We start from the raw sequence: 24,574 nt of genomic DNA on the forward strand, positions 1-24,574 counted from the left end.
AAAGAAAAAGATCCCTTATAAAATAAAATTCTGAGAGAAACATAAGGAAACATATGCCTGAAACGGTAGAAGTGTGTTCAGAGTTCCTTGTTTCACAGAGAAGAAACAAACTCCTCTGAAAGCAGAATTCTTGGCAGCATAAAAAGTCCAAATTCATTCTTGTAAAGCGCTGAGTAGCTGCACCATTTCCTTTTTCTTTTTAAAGATTTTTTTTCTTCCTCATATACCTCAATTGCAATCTTGATGAGAACTAGCATATCTCTTCATGAATGGTCGTCCTGTTCCAGCCCTGATGTTATAGACCATTGCCATAAAGGGAGAGCCAGATCCCTCAAGTCGCCACTGTTTTCCCGGACCACTCCATTTCACACCGTAGTGGGTGCCATGTGTTACTTTGGAGAAAAGGGAACCGACAGGGCCCAGGAAAAATCATCGGAAGACCATTCACCTATTTTGCCAAGCCACAAGGGACGCCCAGATTTTAACAAGATTTGAAGGATCACATGCATGTCAGATTGGCTTGTAAAGATGATGTGTTTTAAACAGTTTGAAACGGTGGGGGGAATTGGATCTTTCCAAGCTGGGCATATTTCACGCCTTGCAAGAAGAACAACATAGAAAATGAGTCTTGTGGAGGGGTCATTTAGATTATAATCCAAGCTTAATCCGAAGAGGATAGTTCTTGAGGTAATTACCAGAGATGGTTGAAGAACATCTTCCAACAAGTCCTGAATCTTAGTCCAGTCATTTCTTATCTCTGGGCGATCGACAAACATATGGGAATCATCCGCGGCAGGGTGCCTGCATCTTGGGCAGTAGTGTTCTAAGTTGGAAAATGTAACTAGTTTTCTAGGAGTTATATAGGCCCTATACATAGTGTAAAGATGATTTCTTTTTAACGTAGCAGGTTTAACCAATGCCTGCAATATAGTGAAGGAATCCGTCCATAGATTTTTAATGTTTCCGATGCTCAGATTCAGAGAATTACCCCGGAGTTTTTGTAGCTCTAGTTCTGTGACATTCTCAGCCTCTAATATGGCCGAGTACCAGTACGAAATTTGATGTTTCCATCTGCCACTTCTAGATACTAAATCGAACTTTGGATTAGAGTCATCAAAATTAAATGATCTAGTTGACCACCATCCAGACAGCTGGTAATACTTGAATCTGGTAAGTGTCCCCCCGGTCACATTGGAGAGAACCTCCCAACTTAAAAGCTGCAAGTCTTCCTGGAGGTCTCCCCAGTGTTCTAACCCTGCCATCCTCAGGGGCCAAGACAATTGATCATCGAGACATGCCGGGGTACCGGGGGAATCCCAGATTGGGGCCTGTGATGTGTACCAGGGAATATTGAGACTTTTCCTGACATAAATCCAATTTCTTAAAGCTGCCCCCAGGGTCTTGAGCCTCACCTTTTTAAAAAACTTCGGGTCCTCGAACTTAAAAAGAAAGAACTCTTTTCCCTGTGGTATATCTTGCAGTAGTGCTTTAAAAAGTATGCCTAAAGAAGAAAGATCAGTTTTATCAGCCAGTAATCTGTAGCTGCACCATTTCCTACTATGTTTTGTGCAAAGGAATTTGAAGTGAGGTTTTGACAGCCCTAAAGAAGGTGATTCTAGTAGGACTTACTTTTAAAACATTTAAAAGAAATAAGAACAAAATGGCAAACGTCAGACAGGCATGTGTTCTTTGTAAAATTAATTTGAATAAAAAGAATCTCCAGAATTAAAACTTGTTCTGAGACATCATGCGTCTGATTATCAAAGAAGATCATATAATGGATAAAACTAGTGGTTCTGTATAAATAGTGCACACCATACACGGTTGGCAGATCTGCTACATTACAACTTCAGGAACATGTAACTATAGACGAAGAACTAAAATTAAGACAAAGTGAATAACTACCGAAATCACTCTGGGTGACAGAAACAGAACGGAATCAAACACAAAGGCGTTAAAAAATAATAACTTTTATTGCAAATTCATTTTTTGCGGCATTTATTGATGTCCATGATTTTCTCACAGATGTACTTGTTGACCTTGGAGAGTCTCTGTGCGATTTCGGTTTCATCCACTGTCTCTTGTGTTATTCTGTCATATACACATTCTGTGGATAGAAAAAGAAAGTAGTGCAACTATTATATTGCTGTAAATTAGACTGCTTTCATGCTAAAACCCCTAGACTACACTGTTTCTGTAAAATGAAAGCAGATGTGGTCATGTATCAATCAATTTATTTACAGATGAGACAACAGTTCTGCAGTTGATAATACTATCCAACATCAGAGGTGGGCATCGGTAAAATGGAGTGATCTGAGAAGATCAGTGTAAGGAACTGAGTTGTTGGTTGAAGGGGTGAAACCCTATTCAAGCAACAACCAAAATCCTTGTCGGGGTCAACCACAAAAAAGCTGATAAATGTACCTGTGTTCAACCCTCTGGAAGCTTGGCGCAAAAGCAGTCTGGCTTAATTCAGAGGCAATGTGTAAAGTATTTGTGCAGCACACACATTGTAATAAAAGTGAAAACACAACACAAGAAAAATTCCATAACAATTTAGAAAAACAATGCAAAATGTAATAAATTTTACATCAAAACCACAAAATCAGTAGAACCGGAGACATGCAATTTCAATGATTGATTTATGGAAAGTACAGCACCTAAAGACACAAAGTGTCACTCGCAGTTTTCTGGTGGTTCAATAAAGGGTGAATGTTGCAAGTGCATGCTGACCGCGATGGGGCACGGGGCAGATACAGGGACCAGGTCAGCAATGCTGAAAACGTTACCTTCTAAAGTCCAATGCAAAGAGTTCCGTTCATGGTTGAGGAGGCCACAGGGAGTGTGTAATGGATGGTCATTACTGTAGCAGAATGGGAGTCGGTGTAGTGCAATGATCTTGTCGGGCGTCCTGGATGGCCAATGCTGGAGATTTATGCTGGCAGTCACTACAGGCAATCGATGATGTAGCGTGATGTGCAGATATCGCGTTGGTGGTCATCGCTGGTGGTCGGAGTCATTCGGGCTTTGCGCTGGCGGTCGTTAAGATATTGCCTGAACAGACTTGTTCGTACTCATGAACAGCCCAAAACCTCAGGATTTCTCCCTTTCTTCAAGGAGGAGCTCGAATGGGGATCCAGAAACTGGAAGGCACCTCTTTGGTATCAGAAACTCACTCCAGTAGAGTTCAGCAGGGCTCAGGGAAATCCAGCTGCAGGTTCAGGCAGGTCCAGTGCAGCAGGTTCAGCTGGGCAGTTGCAGAAGGCCTTTGGAGCTTGTTATGTCCCTATAGATCAGTCAGCTGACCCTTGGAGTCACTTTAGACTGGGATAAATGGTGCAAGTCCAACCTTTCATCTCAGTCAACAGGGCACGCCCCAGGTAGCAGAACAGAATGGCGTCCTTCTTCTGTAGTAACCACAGGTCTAGGAGTGTAAGTATTGAAGAGTAGATCAGAGGGTCCTCTTTTCATACCTGGTGCCCACTTTGAACTAAAAGAAGCTTCTGGAGTTTCCCTGTATAGAGGTGCCTTGAATTTCCTGCCCCCTACAGAGGTGTCTGGAATTTCCTGGCTGCAGTCTCTGTAGGCTAGTCTGTAATCATTTGTGTGTGAGCTGGGCCAGTGCCTTTGAAGTGCAAGCTTCCCCTCCCAATCCTGCCAACATCCAGATCCTCTATTGTGATGCTGTCTAGGAGGAAAATAAGAAAGGCCAACTACACCTAGTAATGTGACACAGGAACAGGCCGCAGGCACCAAATGGTTGGGGCAAAAAAATGGCCACTTTCTAAAAGTATCATTTTCAGAATTGTGACTTAAAATCTGACTTTACGAGTAAATAGGAGTTTAATTACAATTTCTCAGACACCAAACATGACCTCCTACTAAATTGTTATCACTTATTAAATGTAATATGGTAACCTAATGTTATCATATGAGAGAGGTAGTCATTGCAGTACTGCAAATATAAATGTAGGAATGTTTCACTAGCTGGACACGTAAAACTTGAAACTACAAATCCAACTTTTTAGATATAATGCACCCTGCCCTATGGGCTGTTTGAGGCCTTCCCTGGAGTGACTTAAAAGTATTAAAAAGGAGGTTTAAGCAAGGCAAAAAGGTTTCTTTTGCCAGGTTGAAATGACAGTTTAAAACTGAACCCACAGGCTGCAATGGCAGGCCTCGGGTGTTTAAAAGAGATACTTAAGAGGGTGGCACAATAAGTCTTTCAAACCCACTCATAGCATTTTACAGGCCCTGGATACATGTATTACCCTTTATTAGGAACTTACAAGTAAATTAAACATGGCAATTAGGTGTAAGCCAATTTTACTATGTTTAAAGGAGAGCGCACCAGCACTTTATCACTGGTTAGCAGTAGTAGAGTGTGCAGAGTCTTAAAGGCCAACAAAAACGGGTTTAGAAAACAAGAGGAATAAGGCACACGTTTTGGGAATGACTGCAGAGGGGGCAAGTCCAACAAATGTGACGAAGGACATTATTACCAATGAGAAAGAAGACATTTAAATTAAAAAGTGTGGACAGTGGTGAAATGCAGAAGAAAAGACAAAAATGTGTACCACAGAAACAGTAAAGGGAGAGACAGAAAAGAGTTGAATATGTTAATTTAGACAGCATTACATAACACCCAAAGGCACGCGAGAGGACCTTTTGTAAAATCAGCAAACAAAACTCTAGTACAGTATGCCGCTCTGCCACAATACAAATCGTCAAAAACCATTTGTCAGGTCAATATCTGAGGCTTTTATAACAACAACCACGGTTGAGCCAGGCGCAAAAAACCAAGAACAGCTTTTGACTTTAGTAGGCCAGCAATATGAATGAACTTCATAAAGCACCATAAGGCCTACACAGCTTGAAAATGTTCTCACAAACAGCATTACAAACTCAATGCTGCAGTGAGGTTAATGCTCTTAAGTGGACATCCCACAATGAATGAACTGGGCTAACAGTGCTTCCTTGTGGACCGTGAAGGAATTGTATACCAAAGGTAAGTGCACAGTAGCATCAAATTAGCTTTCACTACTGCTTTTTTGCAATGCCTGGGCAAGTTGGAGAAGATAGAGCTATGGTTTTCTATGCAATGTTTGCTAGAATTGGGTGTATCATGTATTACCAAAACTGTATGGATTTTAGACGCTGTAAAACTGGTAACTGGAGAGAGATGTTCTACAATGCACCTTTGGACAGGTTTCTATGTGAAGCATTCCTGATGTACAAGTAACCAATAGCATGATTAATCCACACCTCAAGAACTACCAGGTATCTCTGGTAAACCAGTGCACATGCATTCTAAGTGAATACTTCTAGAGTTCTTCACTCTAATCAAAACCAACCTCTGATCAGGCTTAACTTGTGAGGCGAGAGCGGAGGTTTAGGAACCGCATCTTTTCTTTTAATTGTGGCAACTCCTGTGACGCTTCGGGTTTTCAGAACATCTATACCCCAGATCATGACAGCTAGGTTTTTGGTAAACTTTGAATCTCCTGGTGTGGTTTGCAGTTGGTGCCATTTCTCCTCATCCACCCAGATTCCATTGCCAAGATGGACCTAAAAAAATACAAATTCAGACCTTAGTTAGCTGATAGTTAAAAGTGGTTTCCACAACAATGGCAACGCTGCACCCTTTGGAAAGAAACAGTTATCAACCTATCCCTTGAAATGCCTACAGGCGATCTAAGGTCGTATAATTTTCTATAAAGTTTTTAATAATGCTCTATTTAAATAAAAAATATATAAGAAATAGAACATTCGTTACAAGTGTTAATTCTGCCCTTCTGCTACATATAGATTCCATTACTAGATACAGTTCCAATATAGCATAATGCATTCAGAACAGATAAAAAAATAATGCATCATACCCTAAAAATAACGAAAGTAAAACAATAACATTTACGTTATTTGTGAAGATACTGTTTTAGTAAAAAACTATTATTTTCAAGATTGTGATGAATCTTGATCTTAGCTAGTGCTATTATCTCTTCGAAACAATGGAAAACCTTTTGATGTTTAACGCAAGTCTTTTCTCGAGCTACTACCCTCACAGTGGAAAAGTTCTTCTTCACATTCGAAATGTTGCAGTTTTGATAATCGCACGTTATTTCTGAAATTGTTCGAAAGTGCAACTATTTACCCGACATTTGCTCTTATTACGCTTTCGGCACACTGCATGAATATTCAAGATTTACTAAATGAATTAGCCCTCTTTTTAAGTCAGGAGACTGTTCTAACACAATCAGCAGTCTGCTTCCCGAAAAACACGATCGAAAACACATACATGTAACTATATAAACAGGAGCCTTCGGTCATCTCTCTTCATCCACTGGTCTGATCAAACGTCATTCACATCAAACGTCATTCACACTTTGCTTTTGCCCACCACAGCAGAACCCATAGTAAAATGAGTTAGCCCACTTCAGGCACTGACTGAGAGTGACACATTTTGCTTGTACATGTGCACGACAGTCTAAACTGTAGTCCACTTCCTTTTGCTTGTTCATGTTTCATGTTTTTATTCAATTCATTTTTGTAATGTGTTATTTTTAACTTATTGTTTTTCCCCAAGATATGAGCACATATGAACTTTTCTTTAGACATTAACTTTTAATTGCTTTTATACGTTTAAGGCCTAATTTATTTTTGCAAAAAAATTAAAATGCAGGCTGGCCAAGACAAACCTATTGGCCTCGTTAATGTTTGTCTAGATATAGAGGAAAGTGGTAGGAAAGTTGCATTTAGTGGATGCAGAGGGAAGGGAATACTCTGGGTAATTAAAGAAAAGGTAAAGCCAGGGAAGGCGAGTACAGAAGTTGAGTGTTAGGGAAGTAAACCACAAAATGTTCTGCCTGGAGACGAGATGGTGCATGCCTTTCCCTAAACAAATATATCCTTTATTTATGGAAATAACGAGGTGGAATGGTGGGAAAACCAGAGGTGGCACTTTAGAGAGGTGTATATATATGCAAATACCACGTCTATTCTTAAGATGTGGATACAGCCACCAGCCAACAGAGGGAAATATAAAATGCCTAACACAGTATTTTAACAAAGGATTGAGCCCATATAACCTAATCGAAGGAAGTATCTAAAGAAACTAGACCTCTGACCCCAAATCCACACATCCTCCTCAGAGAAACGCACAACGAAGGAAAGGAGAGAGAGAGATGAAACAAAAAGAAAAATACATAACTCCAGAAATTAATCAAAATGAACTGTGGAAAATACAATTATTTTTTGTGTGTTCAAAATATTTTATTGAATTTTAAATGCAGGTGAAACAAAGACAATACAAAAAATATTACAAAATAGTGAAAATACCTTAATAGAGTATACAAAAGTTAACAAACAGTACAATTATTATTATTATTCTTTGATCACAGAGTTAAGATTCCAAATGTGACAATCTCCAAAATTCGGCGCTCCATGGAATCAGAACCCCTTTCAGAAGTTTACTGAACTTAAAGGTGTTATGCTGAATCATAGGTGGTTCGATGACAACGTAGTCCCCCAACAGTTACATCAGCACTGCTTTGTGCACATTACAGTTCCCTTCCCTCAATTTGTTATTTCCTCAAATCAGTACTCCCAGCAACTCCACTCTGTCAACTTCCTATCTCTAGACCACCCAAACATACAACCCATGACCCACAAGGGACAAACTATCGAACAAGGGCTTCATCATCACAAAAGATCAAAAGAAGCTACCCAAGTCATGGCAAGTGGGAACAGCCTCCACTTTGTTCTAAATTTTAGTTCCCGGTCTTTTACCCCACCTTTTGACATTTGTATGTAGTAATGAATTTCCTGATCATCACATTGGTTTATGGGTGGCACAGGGAGTACCTCTTATGCCTTTTTCCTTAAGGAAAGCTTCCATATCTTTGAAGGTTAACTGGACCTTGTTGTCTGTCAGGAGAACCTTTTGATTACTCTCCCTACAAATAGCTCCTCAAATAATTTTATTATAGCACATGTAGCTACCTCATTTACAATAGTTACCTTGGGCCACCTGGAGTACATATCCATCATCAGCAGCATGTCTATAGGTACAGATTGCAATGGACCTAGAATGCTCGAAGTAATTTCCTCCCATCGGTCTGTCGGAATCTCCATTCACACAATGGGAGGAATCCTAAGGTTCCTAATCTGATCACTCTGATTACACTTCATTTTTTGCTCACCTAATAATCTACACCCTGCCAACAATAATTGCCTCTCAACTAAGAGTGTAGTCTTGCAAAACTCAAGACACCCCACAGGAGTTAGATCAATAAAACATACCCTCAAGCTTTCTGGTGGTACCAATCTTGAATCCCTAGAGTGTAGTCTTGCAAACCTCAAACCACCCCACAGGAGTTAGATCAATAAAACATACCCTGAAGCTTTCTGGTTGGATCAATCTTGAATCCCTAAAATCACGACCAAATCTGCCCAGACAACTCGTCCTTGGCACTGCCATAAGATTTCTCCATACGACCACAGCCCATTGAGCCTTTCCCATCTCAACCCTCTCACAAACCTCTGTGAGGACCAAACCCTTTGCCGAATGCCTCAAACCATTCCCAATACAAGATGCAACCATCGGTAACATTGTGATAAAACGAAAATTAAGTCTGATATTTAGACTCGACTCAAACTACATTGGTGGGATCTAGACACAAGATCAATAGTGGCAAAGTATTTGGTCCTAATCAGCATACCTACCATCTCAGATATTTCGGGCGAGAGGACTTTGTCCTTATCCACTCCTTTGTGAAGCTCACTCAAGTTTACGCAAAACTTGATATCACCGTATGCCAAATGTGCTACTACCATTGGCGCCAAACACTATATTGCTTCAACATATTTTTAATCCCTCATATATACAAAAAATGTCTATTTTAACAGAATCCCTAACACAGCAGTGAATATTCCTGACCTTGCTAGTAGAAGGCACAGTTCTGTCCTTGAGTTTAATGTGAAGTGCATAATATCACAAGCATCCACCCTCCTGTTACAAAAAACAGCAATAAGCTTTCTACAGAACAGATACTGTTGACTTCAACTTGTGGAGTGACTTTGGGTTTGAGAGACATGTCTAACAAATTTTGATGATGCCAGCTTGAAACAGACCTATTCACAAACTCAAACGTATGCTTCATAAATAATAAATATATTTACTCACAAAATTTGCAAACTTTTGGGGGCGTCTGATTGATAGGGGATCAAGTACACTTGGGGCATATGTATATTAACATAAAGGCACTTAAGGGAATAATCACACACAGACACAGTGTGCAGTCAGTGTGGACCGGAAGTCACGAGTGACCCCAGCCCGTTTATTTATGCCCTCTGGCCACGCCTGGCCAGAAGGTGATACAGTGGGTGTAGGTGCTTCCAGTCTCTGCCGAGACCCCGTGGAACACTAGACTGCAACATCCCTTCCCTAATCAGTCTTTTAACCAACCTAACGATGAAGCACTTAGCACATAAAATCTGCTAATCTTTGGCTGGGTCTCGGGTTTGGTCTGAGGTTGTACGGGTGCTGAATGGCTGTTGTATCCTGTTCAGGACTCATTCTCTGCAGCGATGGTGACGCCCTTGTGGGAGTCAATGATGGTGACTCTTGACTGCAATCTTCTGACACATTAAAATCGATTTCTCTAGTGGGTGACATTTCAGCGTGCTGCAGGGCGGCAGGCCCTGATGGTATCTGTTTGAACCAGGAGACATTTCGTGTTAACACCTCTCCATGCCGCTCTACAGTGACCGGTGTGCCTTTTGTCGACTTCACGACCCATGGTTCAGTCTCATAAGGTGTGCAAAACTTTCCACCCGGCCTTCGGGTTCGTATGAGCACAGAATCTCCAGGGACTAGTGTTCGGTAGTTGGCTCTCCGCCGTCGACTGGCTTTGTCATTGGTTCTTTGTCTTCGCTCTTGTGCTGCCTCCGGGCTGTATGGTTCAGGAGTCAAATTCTCCGCCATGGGGAGCATGTCACGCCTAGGCGCTGCTAGCATAAGTGACCAGGGGGATCGCTGCGTTGTGCTGTGTGGTGTGCTCCTGGAGGAAGTGTTCAAGTGCCCCTTAAGGATCGGTTCCTTCCCACGATCCATCTTGTAATGCTTCGGCAACCCACTGGAGGACTACGTCCTTGGCGTTATGTGCTGTGATTAACTCCGCTGACATTGCTTGAGGACATGACCACTGTGAGATCATGTTTATGAACTCCTTGGTTTTTCCTTCTTGCTCTGCATCTTTCTCTGCGGCAGCAGCGGGGTGCCAAGATAGAAAATCCGCCGGATTTTTCACCCCAGGTCGGTATACTAGGTCTATTTGGTATTGTTGTACTTGTATGGCCAGGCTCTCAATTCGAGGTGTTGGGTGCGGAGTAGTTCCCTTGAACAACAGGATTAAGGGCTGGTGGTCTGTTACCACTCGAAACGGGTGCCCACTCACATAGAGGTGAAAGTGGTTGCATGCCCACTTTACTGCAAGAGCTTCTCTTTTGATCTGTGAATACTGTGCTTCAGTTGCGGTCAGCGCTTTGCTGGCAAATGTTAAGGGGGTCCAAACTCCTGGCTCAGTCTCTTGAGTTAAAAGTGCCCCTAGGCCAACTGGGCTCGCATCTACTAGGACCTCGGTGTATTTGGACGTGTCAAAGTAGGCCATGGTGGTTCCATCAAGTAGTGCTGTTTTTACTTGGTTGAATGCATCTTCCTCCACACGTGTCCACTTCCATGGATTTTCTATCTTTGTTAAATTTCTCAGAGGCTCTGCTATCGTCGCTAGATTTGGGATGAACCTTGCACTGTATTGCGCCATACCTAGAAAGCTTCTCACTTCCGATGCATTCGTTGGTGCTGGGGCAAGCTGAATTGCATGCGATTTTCTGGGGTCTACCTTTACCCCTTCAGAGTTGAAGACATATCCAAAGAATTCGATAGAATTTTGATAGAATTTGCACTTGTCTTTATGTAATGTCACACCATGATCTGTTAGACGCTGGTGCGTGGCTCTGAGTCGCTGATGGTGTTCTTCAATGGTCTTCGAATGGATTAAAAAATATTGCTGCTTACATTCAGTACGCCTTGGAGGCCTGATAGGATTTCCTTTATGGTATTTTGGAAAATTTCGGCTGCTGATGATATTACGAAATTTAGCCTTTTGTATCGCCTGAGCCCAAGGTGCGTCGAAAACGTTGTAATGTATCTGCTTTCTTCCGCTAGCCTTAGTTGGTGGTACCCGGCGTTTAGATCCAGTTTTGAAAACCACTGTGACCTGTTCAAATCATTAAGTATGTCGTCTACCGTGGGTGTGAGGTGTCTCTCTCGTTTTATCGCTCTGTTGGGCATTCTCATGTCTATGCATTTCCGTATTTTCCCTGGCTGTCTGGGCTTCTCAGCGATGACCATGGGAGACACCCACGGCGTCGGGCCTGTTACCTTTTCGATTACTCCTTGTTGTTCCAGCTGGAGTAGTTCCTGTTCGACTGCCGGCTTGAGATGAAATGGGATTCTCCGGTGCCTCAGCGCAACCGGTTGGATCGCTTTGTCAACATATAGCTTCACTGGCTGTCTTTTAACCGTTCCTGGCCCTTCAAATAACTTTGGGAATAGCTGTAGGACATCTTCCGTCTGTAGCACTTTTACAGAATTGTCAAAGGCAATTAAGTTGAGGTCTTCTGCCATGTGGCTTCCTACGAGTAAGTCCGCCTCACTGTCGACGACGTGGAACGTCGTCGTGACTTCTTGATCTTCGGACCTTACTTGGACTACCATTTTTCCATTCAGAGGAAGCGGCTTCTGACTCCCGTATGTCAGGATTCGAATTTTGGACAGGTCAGTTGAGGTCTTGGATGTAAACATTTGTAGTGCTGCAGGCCTATCACGTTCACTGTCGCTCCAGTATCTATCAATCCTGTCACTGCTGATCCGTCAATCTCAATTTGGCACTTTGGTTGCGGCCTCCGCCTTATCTTTAGGTGACTCGCGAATGACACGAAGTAGCATTCGTCATCTTCCTCTGTGGAGGAGTCTTCTAGGCGTGAGTAGTGGCGAGACAGTTTTTTCACTGATCGTGATACTGATGCTTCCTCCAATGATAAATGTCTCACTGCGCCTGTCGGCACTCCACATTTTGAGCACGTCTTACCCCTCGCCGGGTAGCCATTTTGGTTATGTTCTTCGCGCCCACAGTAGCCACATGGCGCGCGTCGTATTTTTCGGGTAGGCCATCTTCCACGCTCACCTCGGCTAGGGGTGCGAATGGCGTTGACTCGTTCTGTCTTTACGCTAGCTCCAGGTTCTGTTTGCTGGTTAAGTGCTGCTTCCATCGCTGTCGCCCGAACCTCGGATAACTCATGCAACCAAGCAAGGAGCAGTATCTCTTCTAACGTGATGCGCGGCTGACGTAATATTAGCGTCCTCAGTGGCTTGTTGCGGCAGCCTTAAATGAGTTGTGCCGTGACCTCCTTGGTGTGATCGTCTTCTGTGCATGTGCTCACCAGTTCTCTCAGGCGTGCGTGAAAAGCGTCCATTGTTTCTCCCTCTCTTTGTCTTGATTGCCTGAACTTGAACCTTTCATAGTGTGGATTGAGTTGAGGGTCGAAATGGGCATTTAGTGCCCTCACTGCAGCGTCATAGTCATTTGCCGCTCCGGTGTTTGGGAGGTATGCAAATAGTTTGTACATTTTGTCCCCTCCAAAGTGAAGAAGCAGTGATCTCTTGACCTCTTCATCTGTTTCTCTGGTGGATACAAAATAATTGTTGAGGCGTCCAATCCACACTGCCCACCTCGGGGACGCGTTGCTGGGTCAATTAATTCACTGAACGGAGGCAACGCTTGGATCTGCACGTGTGCTGAGTGTTGGGGCGTAGGCTGCGCTTGTACAGGGGGTGCCACTTGTTGCTGCCCTGCTGCTGCTGGGGTTTGCTAGTTCGACATTGTGAGTCGCCTAGGATGTACTGCCTCCTATTTGTGGCGCCCTGTTGCTTGTAGCCTTACTGCCGCTGGCAACTGTGCCGCCTTCCTTGCTCACCTCAGTGATTGTGACTTGCTGCTGCCACTGCTCGATTGTTGTCGCCAATGCTTGTTGCTAGTTTTCATTTATGTGTGGTCCTGAGCCTACAGCCACTTGTTGTTGCCAATGCTTGGTGTTACTGTATTGTTGTTTGCCTTTATTTGGGTTGTTGTTGCCAATGCTTGTTGTTTTTTATTTCTCTCTCCCTTGGTGAAATCGGTGGTTAATCACTTTGTGGTCTCCTTGGTGCTTGAGGCGCTCTTATTCTCGCTCTCCGCTTGCTTCTCGGCGCCTTCCCGCCGTACCTGCTCTCTCTTTGCTCGAGATCCCCGGGGCTAGGCCTTGCGTGTGTTTGCGCATGCGCACGTCTCCCTGGGTGGCAGTCGTCCGTTAGAACGTGCTGCGGGCTCTTCGCCAATGTGTGCGCGGCTTCTGAGCAGTTCCCCCAGGTTTTCTTCAACCCTTGCAGTGCGCACTGCTCACCAATGGATTCTGTTGGAGCCCACGTCTTCTGCCGGCGGGCTCGCGTGTGGTGCAGCTCTTCGTCGGAGCTTCTCAGGTACTTCCACCGTTGCAGGGCAGTCTCTTGTCATGCGGGCAGCGTCCTCCCACCCTCGTCGCCAGTGTGGGGAGCCGCTGAGTGATAGGGGATCAAGTACACTGGGGGCATATGTATATTAACATAAAGGCACTTAAGGGAATAATCACACACAGACAGTGTGCTGTCAGTGTGGACCGGAAGTCACAAGCGACCCCCGGCCCGTTTATTTATGCCCTCTGGCCACGCCTGGCCAGAAGGTGATACACTGTGTGTAGGTGCTTCCGGTCTCTGCCTAGACCCCGTGGAACACTAGACTGCTACACAAACCAGCATGCCAAGTCTGTCCTTGTCAAAAAGAAGCTTCAAGCACACTACATGGCCTTCTCCAAGGGTGGGGAAACAACTACTCAATAAGAAGGGCTAAAAAGAAGGTAAATCATCTGTGGAGTGCACTTAAAAAGGTCACCAATAGACTCTGCAATACTGCACGACATCTACGGGAGGGAAGACAATTTTTAAAAAGGAAGAGTAGAAGGGAGCGATAGAACTCATCCTGGGCAAAGCTGCTGTAGAATATCAAGACAACTCTGCAAACTTATGTCGGATCGTAAATAGAGTTGGCATATATCTTCTAAACGTGTCTTTATCCAACATCTCATAGCCAACCTGGTATCAATTCCTGCTTGATCACTTCAGTCCGGTGGTACAGCCGGATCAATCCAGCACACAGGCACGTGACCAAGTGCATTCAAAAACCTTGCCAAAACAGCCTACAGTAAGTGACTGAAAATCAACTTGGTGCACTGTCACCACAGGTACAGTTCAGAAGTAAATTTCAAAAGTCTGCAGAGAGGGGGCGCCAGGCCCAAATGGAATTCCACCTGCCATCTACAAGGACGACCCAACATTCTGGCCTGCAGTTAACCCTGCTTTTTCCACTATTTTATAGCTTAATCGTACCCTCCTTCATGGCAGGGCTTGATCCTCACACCAATTTTCAAGGGCGGAGACAAAGGGGTCCCTGGGAACTATCGCCTGATAGAGCTAATGGACAAGGACGCCAAATAATTTGCAGAGGTGTTACTGGAGAAGCCACAGCATTGAGCTGAGGTTACTACCATCATTCCACTAAACCAAACTGGTTTCACCAAGCATACAAGGACCTCAGTTAACATCATGGCACTCTCCCTATTAACCCACCGGGCAAAGACCAACAAGCTAGCCGGTCTATATAGGCTTCATTGACTACAAGTCTGCATTTGATATGGTTGACTGAGGGAGGCTCTGGCAGAAACTGGGCAATATAAACATCCAAGATGACATACTAAGGGCACTGGAACTTTTGCATATAGATACATGGGTCTGAATGAAAACTGGAGAGTGCTCTTGGTTATTTAGGCCAATCAAAACTATGCAAGGTCTGTAGCCAGGCTGCGTCTTTGCTCCAACGTTATTTAACCTGTTCCTATTGGATCTTACTTCCACCCTAAATGCAGGCAACTCTAACCCAGCCAAACTAGGGGGCTTTCAGCTTTCAAATCTTTTGTGTGCAGGTGACCTAGTTCTGATTAGCAGACTCTATGTTGGCCTGCACGCCTTCTTGATGCAATCTTGGCCTACTCATCAAGTAATACACTGACAATTAACAGAAAGAAAAAACAATCTTCAAAAAAAAGTCCAAGGCACAAGATCTCAAAAGCCCACGTGGTTTCTGGACCAAGAAAAATTAGGGTTGACAAAAAGCTATATGTATATCAGAGTCCATTTCAATGAGAATGGGAGGTGCAGCGAATAGCTAGAAGAAATTAGAAAGAAGGGCAGTTCTCTGGACTTCGGCCGTAGGCCTCTTTACACCAAATAGAAAGGCACAACACTCACAATGATTCTGTAGGTGACCCAAGAAAAGGTTCTTCTAACTTTGACCGATGCAAGCAAGGCTCTTAGGAGGCGGGACAGTGCAATACTGGACACAATGATACTCAAGATGTATAGGTAAATTTTCCAGCCGCCCTCTCACTCATCTCCGGCCCAGATTAGGCTGGAGTTTGGTATTGTTAAACAGTCACTGCCCCGGAATGCAGACTTTATGATGTGCTGCCAAAACTAAAGCTTGCATCGGAAGGCTCGCTTGGCTATTACCTCTGGTCCAAACTGATAGTAAAGCATAGCTCCCCGGCATGGGTATATCTATTACAGGCCTTAAATACTCTTGGTTTAATCAGCGCTTGGGATTTTCTCATAAGCCACCTGGAATTTAAAAACATGGCAAACGCAAACACACAATTGCTTGAGGACAAGGACTGCCTGTCTCAACACAAACGCCGGGACGCTCCTTCGCTGGAGTCGCTGTGCGCATAATAAATTAATATAACATAACATAACATAACAAACATGGTTGGATGACTCTTCATAGTAATACCAGGCTAAATCCCCAGGGCTACGCAAGTGAATCATATAGTTATTGGATCAATGTACAGTTCCTGAAATACAGACTGGAGATACTATTGATCCTAAGTCAATATCCCCCATGGTAAAGACTGGAAGCTCAAGACAACTGTCAGCTATGCAACCAGGGCCAGGAAGATATTATCCATGTATTCTGCTTGTGTACCTCCCGTATGGAGGATCGGCGGGAGCTCCCACGAAGAACATGGAATGACTGAGGCATAAGGTCATGCAGGGAGGCAGTGATGGCCTACTTTGAACCACTGGACATTAGGTTGAACTGTGTAATGCTGACATTCAATCAGAGATTTAGGAAGAAGGTCGAGGCCAGGGTTCCAGCAGACACAGAGGAGGGGGGTGGCCAGCTTACACATAGCTTAAATAGTACAGCTCAAAGTATTACATCTGCACTATAGACCAGCGGGGTAGCAGACCTTGAATCATCAGTAGTCCTCCCAATTCTGCACCACTCAACACAATGGGGTTACACTATCAAGGGGGTTGATGGTAAAACGTTTAAAGTAACAGGCTGCTGTCCACGGATGCTGTACTTTGTACCATCCTTTACCTTACCTTATACCAGTATACAGGCATTACTAGTTGTCCCTGGAAGCTGCACGTAACCTCTGCTCCTTGTCCCATACCTGTATACAGACATTACTAGCATGATAAGGCACTAAGACACCTAAACTGCTGCACTTGCACTTTACATCAATAACATCCATTGCACCTTACTTACCCTGTCCTCGTACACAGTACTTAACCTCCGCCCCCTATCTTATACCTGTATACAGGCATTACTAGCTGGTAAAAGTACTAAGGAACCTAAATTACTGCAGTTGCACTTTACATCAATAACGTCCATTGCACCTTATTCACCGCACTCGCACCTTTATATTTACAAAGACTATAACAATCGCTAGTAGCGTGGAACGTTGGCGAACGGCAGGTACGCTCAGGAAATCAGCTTCACCTCACAAGCGTATTTGATTTATATATCCCTGCTGCCAAGCCACTTGGCACACAAAGCCGTGGGGCCAATTCTATATAAGTTACAGGGCAGGAAGAGAGCCCTCTTCCTTAAATCGGTCTTCAAAGGCTTGGTCAAGAGGGCTTTATGCTTTTTTAGAGCTGACGATGGCACCATTTGCAAGTTTTATGTATTTTCAAGGTATTTTATTGTATACTCTATTGCTAAGTTTTTAACAATCAAGCAATAAAGATTTACTTAAGTAAAAAAAATATAGGTTAAAGGAACTTTATAGTTAAGTGAAATGTTCAGAAAGAACGTAACGTTTTAAACTCTGAAAACGACAGCAATTCACCAGTTATAGTTATCTCAATTAACCATAACTCTTGGTCTAAAGTAGCTGTAACTCCCCCCACCAGGCACACTTTTCTCATCAAAAATGTCACTGCAAATGTTGTAGTGATATTAATGATGTAATAGAAGATGCAATGAGTGATGTACTATGTGGGGTAATTAGCAGTGCATGGCAAGAGCACAAGTTATAGTTACAGTAGAGCGTGAGTTATAGTTACTTGAGATAACTATAACTAGTACATTTCCAAGGTTTTTAGAGTTTAAAACATTACGCTGTAACTGAACATTTCACCTAACTTTAACATTATTCTAGCCTTTGCTTTTTTCAGTGAATTTTTAGGTTTATTTTAAGGTAAAGTAATATTCAATTATCAGACGTAAATCTAACTCCCTGCCGTGCACGGCCAATGGTTAGCTGCAGGACCCAACCTCAGGCCAGGCCCTGCGGCTAACCCATGCTGTGTACAGCTTTTGGTAATGCACAAATGGGGGGTTGGCCACAAGGGTTGGATTGCGGCCACGCCCTGTGGCCAACCCTGTAAAGACAGCCAACCTCACACTATACTGGCCCTTCAGCTGTGCATGGCGGGGGGTTGGCCACAGGAACAGGCCGGAGGTCAGACCCTGCTGCCACCTCTCCGCATGCAGCCAACCCCGCGCTGCACACAGCTTCAGCCATGCGTGGTGAGGGGTTGGCCACAAGGGCTGGCCTGCGAACAGACCCTGTGGCCAACCCCTGAAAGGCAGCCAACAACACACAGCACACAGCCTTCGACATAACAAAACAGCAATATTCACCATGTATAACAAATCTGTTATGGCTACGAAGAGAACACATACTTCATTCCTGAAGTTGTTCTGTCTTTTTCTCTGAAAACTGGGCATAGAAATTCCGGGTAATGCGTTCAATGACTGAGCATTCAGGTTGCAATTACAACTTAGCAGCAGGGAAGCTTGAACACTTGTACCCTCTTGAAAACTCTTTAATAAATATGTTAAACAGAAAGACATACATGGACTAATCATTATTATATTTAATTACCTCCATAATTATAGATGGTGCAATTAGGGAAAATTACTTCTAAAAATAATTCTACAAGTGTCCCATCACAATGATGATGGATAGATGGATCAAACCTACAAAGGATGCCCTTTTCTTCAATTATCCTTGGCTAGTAAAGCTTTCTCCTTGACAATAAACATTCTTGCAATTGCAATAGGCTTTATGGTAGCTGATCAGATGCCTTGAAAATGTTAGTACATTCCCTTAAACAAATACTGCAGTTTATATTACAGATCATATTAGAAAAACATTACATTACTAAAAAAAAACATGCAGAGCAGCCTAGTCCCAATGTAACTATTTGTAGAATAGGGGATTGAGCAAACAGATGTTGTCCTTATAAGGACCTGGTGCAAATAGGGACGATACAGATTGTAACATTACTGCAAACAATTATAGGGTAAAGTAAACGCACTTGCGTTATAAAAAATGCAGAGTAATGGTATGCGGGATATTAGCCCACGGAATAACATCACATATTCAATTATAGTGATCAAGTTGGGCTGCACGAAGCAATAGAGGGGGTCCATCATCGGCACTCCCTCAACTGTAGTATGCCATCTGGAGGTCTCATTATGTAAGAAAACACAAGTTGATAGTTAAAATTCACTCAGTTAAAAGCGTACAAGATTCTATTTTCCCATTCTTTCAAAATTCCTTCTTCATTGTTTATCACAGAAAACATTTGTTTCTCTTTCAATTTTGCTTGTAATTATTTGTACAGGTACTTGCAGCCAACGTGCGCGTTTCGTTCAATTTTGAACTTGTTCAGGGCTTATGGTGTGTAAAATCACTCATGGTAATAGGTAGTTAAATAAAGTGTTTAATTTGATCTTGGGGTTATAACGTGCCACCATGGTCAAGTAACCTCAAGTAATTGTGAATACATCCACAGTGTTGGATATTAAATATAAACGTATTCAATGCAGTATCTTTTGAGCTTCACAACATCTCGAAGTGATCTACAGCTGGATAATAAAGAGAGATATTAGACCTCGCCAAGTCCCATTTCATCTCGATTGGTAAAGAAGACCGAACAAAATCCTCTGTTTCCTGTCGTTCCGAACAAATACCATTATTAACATCTGGATCTACAACAAGAAAGTTTTATCACCTGGGTTTGGCAAGAACGGTAACAGGAACAGAAGTCTGGGAAGGATAATCACCTTCATGGTATTCGTCCAATCCATTCAAGATATTTACAACTTCCTCCAGGCTTCCAAGCTCTCTATATCCTACTAAGCAACTGGGGATAGTTTGTAACACACAGCTCTGTGATATTAGGGCCTATCCTTATACCCAGATACTTAATGTGCCTCTTACTGAACCTAAAAGGGTATGCTCTTCACAAACTTCTCGCCTTCTCATTAAGAAGAGATATATTAGAACCTCTAATGTGTTCAAATTAATTTTATAGCTAGACACGCTTTAAACACTTCAAAATGTGGGATTACTTCAGTCAAGTAAGCCTCAAGTGAACCTAAAGGGAGCAGGCTATTGTCAGCATATAAATGGATTTTATATTTAGTTATTCCAAATGTAATCCTCTTTGATGACTGCCTAATCTGACGCACCAAGGGTTCAATGACCAAGGCACAGATAAAGTGAGATTGAGGGCACCTTGTATCTCCATAAAAACTTAAAGGATAGATGAGATGGCCATTAGGAGCTATTCATACTGTAGTACTGGCATAGTTGTCAAATACCATTTCAATGAATTCAGGCCAAGTTCCATGTTCATCAAAACAAAGTTTAACAAGCATTGGCATAGCCAATAGGTCTCGCCTTTGGGACCTTATAAGTATTTAGTTATGCAGCACAATATCCGTGGTGCAACAACATCAACTGTGGCATGGCTAAACACTTATAAGGTCCCAAAGCAAGACCTATTGGCTATGCCACTGCTTGTTTTAATTGAGTGTGTGCTAAGTATGATTTCTTTTTTTTAGAGACACAGGTGGAAAAGGCATGATGGACCCGTGGACGGACGAACAAATGCAACAAGAGAGGATGGATGGAGGAGAGGTGGCGGCTGAATAAAAGGGGAGGGGGGAGGTAGCAACGTGAAAGAAATGTGAACTGAAGTAAGGATGATGGATTCAAGAGAGAAGTAAGGTTGAAGGTTACATGAGCAAAATAAGGATGATGATGGGTTGATTGATGCACAGACCTAAGGATGGAGGAGAGAATAAGAGATGAAGAAGTGGGAGGGGAGAAGGGATGATGAAGAGGTTCACAGATTAATAGGTTTGGTAATCGGTGAAGGTGTGATGGGTGGATGAAAAGAAGGAAGGATGGCTCACGTCACTCACTGTCTTTTGGCATAGAGTTCAAAGCGGGCATATTATATTTGTCTGACTACATTCTTGCATCCAGTCCAGGTGTTTTGCTTTGTCTTTTGGTATTTGTAGTTCTCTTAAACAGGACTACAAGACCCAGAATGTAAAGCAAAGACAAGACCTGACTGACTCCCACATGCATGTTGTACCCGGGAAACATGAGAGGTCTGGAATATGTGTAAGAAATATTCCGTAATTCGCATCTTCGCTAGCACGAGTATCTTTAGTTAGTGCAATAAAACATGTTATCATAATGCATGGTATGGTATCTCATCGCACTATATTACATTTGGGCATCTGGTGTCCTAGCGCCGCTACAGAGGTAGGAGGAAGAACTGTCAAGCGCTCCAGCCGCACTACGCAGACCGAGCACTTGTAGATGACATCCGGGAGAAAGGAGCTGTGTGTCAGCCGTCCTGGCCGGACCGCACTGGCGCTCTACATTAGGAAATGAAGCTGCGTGAATGTGTGTGGTGCATTAACGGCACCGACTAGCATGCAGGGCTCAAATCTAGACTAATGAAGTGGTTTGTCCACGGCAGTGCGCTCCGAAGCCAGGGCACTGAATTCGAGGAGGAAGGAGCTGCGTCTGGTCCCGGGGATCCGGTCTTGGAGCAGCGGAGCAGAAGCCGACGAAATCAAGGAAAAGGAGCAGTGTCAGGGACTGGTGCACAGCACATCCCTTACATCTCCGTTTACCCTTCCTCAGCTGGGATAGGAGAACCCATTTCCAGAGCAGCACCCAGGAGGTAACTCCATATGAAGAAGGCATGCCAGTCAATGGCTTAATTTAAGGAGCACGCTTCCTGGGGTCGTACTCCAATAATTGGTTCATTGGGACCAAGGATGCCGCATTGCGTCTTCACTAACGAAGCTGCAAGGCACTCCAATGCTTTTCTTTTCACAAGCTAAAAAATTCTGGGAACTGTAGTCCAGTTTAACTTTAGGTGCGCGACTTGAACGGAAGAACGCTTGCAAATCAAACACGGAGGACTCCCATGACTTCCTTGGTGACAGTGGGTCAGAAGGGAACTTAACATATAGGCGTATGCAGTTCTATTACATAGCAGGCAGCCTGTCAAATATGATGCCACAAGGACATACGAAGGGCGTTTGAGAAGGTTTGATAATAGGTGCTACAGCGTCGCCGACGGTCCAAGCACCAGTAAAGGACGCAACAACGTTAGCAAGGTCCGCGGAATGAGCGTAGACTGTGCCAATGCATGCGTAGCTTCAACAGGTCTGGTGCGTTGCATTCTGGGACTTGTAGTCCTGTTTTCAAAGGGGATCAAAAGAGTGCAATATAGAAACCTGGTCTGGATGAACCACTATTTCATGGATCTAGTAACATTGAGTGCTATCTGAGCATAATAGTCGGCGAGGATTCAATGTTAGGCACAAAGACATTGACGAGCCTTCAAAATAAGAGCTAGCCGACCAGGCTTTAATGAAAGGATGCAAAGCTGCCTGCCAGTCCATGCTAACAAGTGCAACTACATGGAGTACGACAAAAGCCACAGGACCGGTGCCTGCGAAAGCTCACGGAGCGGCACCCGCAGCGCCTCCACTCACGTGGTCCAGCCGGCATGCTGTCATTCTTCGCAAACCTTTGTTAAAATGTGCACAATTGAAAGGACCCTGAGCACTTTCAAAATTCTGCTCACAGCTGCATATAAAGCCAGGGGCAGCAGGGAGTGAGGAGGGGGCCTGCGGCGGTTTCCCTTGCAGGAGCAAGCAGTAACCATTTGCCAAAGCTCGCTCCCGCAAGGGAATCGCCAAACGTGCACGCGTTGCCATTAAAGGCAATGGAACGTGTGCACGTTTTTGGCTGAAAAGCAGAAGCGATTGCTAAAGGTCTTTTGCCTATGCAGCGCATGCGTGCTGCATATGCGAGACCTAAAAAAGGATTGGTCCACTCAGGTCATTTCGGAGTTCAAGGACAGCAATATGGCTAGCAAGTGCTTTTGAATGACATTTCCAAACAAGTGGACCACTCATGCACGCTGTTGTGTGCCTGCTTCTGTTGGACAAAGATGCACTTCTTCCATATGAATAGGAGTTTCTAACTCCTCAATTTGTTCTTACTTTTGAAATGGAAGGTGGAGATTGTCTTACTACAGGCAGCCGCTGGGAGAGGGTAGGTGCTTAACACCTGGCACCCAACGCAACCCAGATAGGGTGCGGGCATCCATTGGTGAAAAGCCTTGGGAGACTGTTCACATATTCTGTAAGGGTACCTTCCTCGTTTGGGCAGATCTACAAATCGAGATTGCAGACCACAAAATAGGGTGATTAACCCTGCGGTCAACCCAAAGCTACCTCTCACCCATGTGGGTTACCATCTCTATTCTGGAACCCCTTTCTTTTCTGACGGGCACATTCACCGCATCAGTTAGGTCCTGAAGAAACGCCATTGATCATTCAGACTCCCAAGGCGTGAAACATGTCAACCTTTTGTTTAGTTACACAGGCACATTGGGGCTTATAGTAACTCACCAACCTTCTGGTTTTTTAATCTACCAGGGGCACCACACTATTAAAAAGCTCACAGTGGATACCCCTAGGTAGTTTTATTTACCTCTGCAAGCACCTCACCACTTATTTCACCGGATCCACCCCACACACCCACACTCACCAAACAGCTTTTCTCTTAAAATATCTCCGTTAAAATGACCCTTCGGGGGCCTGTCGGGCATTGCAGCGCCAGCCCGACGAGGAACAAGAGCCTGATGATGAAGCATGAGATCCTTCGGGGTGTGTGAGGGGAACTAAGAGGCAAGACTTGGCCCTCCCCTTCGGGATTGGATCCTTGATACTGGAGATGAACCTCTGTCTCTCTCTTTTTCATCCTACTCTTCTCATCTTTCCTTCTCTACATCATTCTTTTTTGGACTGGGTAACACCTTGCACCCTCCACATGGAACAGTGTCCCTTGTGATTTAATAGTCACTTGTGGAGCACGGACACTGGACCTGAACCAGCTCCTGGTTCCCCTTCTTATTTTGTTGACTTAGGTGGAGATTGTCTACATATCGCTCCTGTTCTGTGGTTGAGTAGTTACCTATCGCATACAGGGTAGTAGAGAATGTCTTTCACTCATCTGACAATTCTTCCTGTTGATAACAATCTGCCCGAAGCAGAAAAAATCCCATACTCTTTCCTCCTCATGTTTTTGCTTATAGTGTGTCTACATTGCTCCAGCCACGTTTTTTTTCCAGGTGAAGCAAAGACAGTTCTGCCCTTTATGTGCATAAGATTCTCACCTGATCCCTGAACTGCCAGTAATTTACGATGTAGACTTGCAGTAGGATGGGACCTAAACACCTCTTCTACCTGTTTTATTTCCTCCTCTAACGTCTATATTTCTATTGCTCAGTCATTTGAGGTGTGCCATTGTGGCTGTGCATTTCACTCTTTTTACCGCCTTGAGGGCATCCAATACTCTGTGTGTACTCATTATTTGTTTGTTAATTTCTTCTTTAAAGACTGCATCCCTCAGTAGGGAAGGCTGATTGCCATCCCAACCCATGTGTTAATTTGAAGTTCTATACTCACTGGGGCATGATTTGAGACCAAAATGCAGCAATGGCAATGGATGTTGCCTTAGGGATTAAGTCACTGCTCATCAATACACAATCTATTTCTGAATGTGATTAGTGGACCTGGGAAAAATATGAAAATGATCTGACTGTTTCGTGAGTCTCCCGCTATAACTCTTTAGGCTTTAAGAGCCTTAAAAAAATAACCACTTGTCCCATTCTCTTTGCTTCCCTATCTGTCTGCGGACCACACACCAAGGGCCTTAGAAAATATAACCACTTGCCCCAATCTTTAAGTATGGCAGG

At 43.8% G+C, this 24,574-nt stretch overlaps 1 protein-coding gene across 1 annotated transcript in view; it reads right to left on the reverse strand.

Annotated features, from left to right (window-relative positions):
• Positions 1 to 1,953: 1,953 nt before the first annotated feature.
• BEND5 (BEN domain containing 5) overlaps positions 1,954 to 24,574 on the reverse strand; it is a 109,919-nt gene continuing 87,298 nt past the window's right edge. Inside the window, exons 7-8 of the mRNA XM_086952405.1 lie at positions 5,355 to 5,568; positions 1,954 to 2,107 (exon numbers count right to left, since the gene is read on the reverse strand). Coding sequence (XP_086808531.1) covers positions 1,983 to 2,107; positions 5,355 to 5,568 — 339 coding nt within the window. The 3' untranslated portion in view covers positions 1,954 to 1,982. The remainder of the gene's footprint in view (positions 2,108 to 5,354; positions 5,569 to 24,574) is intronic.

Source organism: Lissotriton vulgaris, chromosome 1_1 (genome assembly GCF_964263255.1).
Source record: "Lissotriton vulgaris chromosome 1_1, aLisVul1.2, whole genome shotgun sequence".
Classification (NCBI taxonomy): Eukaryota; Metazoa; Chordata; class Amphibia; order Caudata; family Salamandridae; genus Lissotriton; species Lissotriton vulgaris.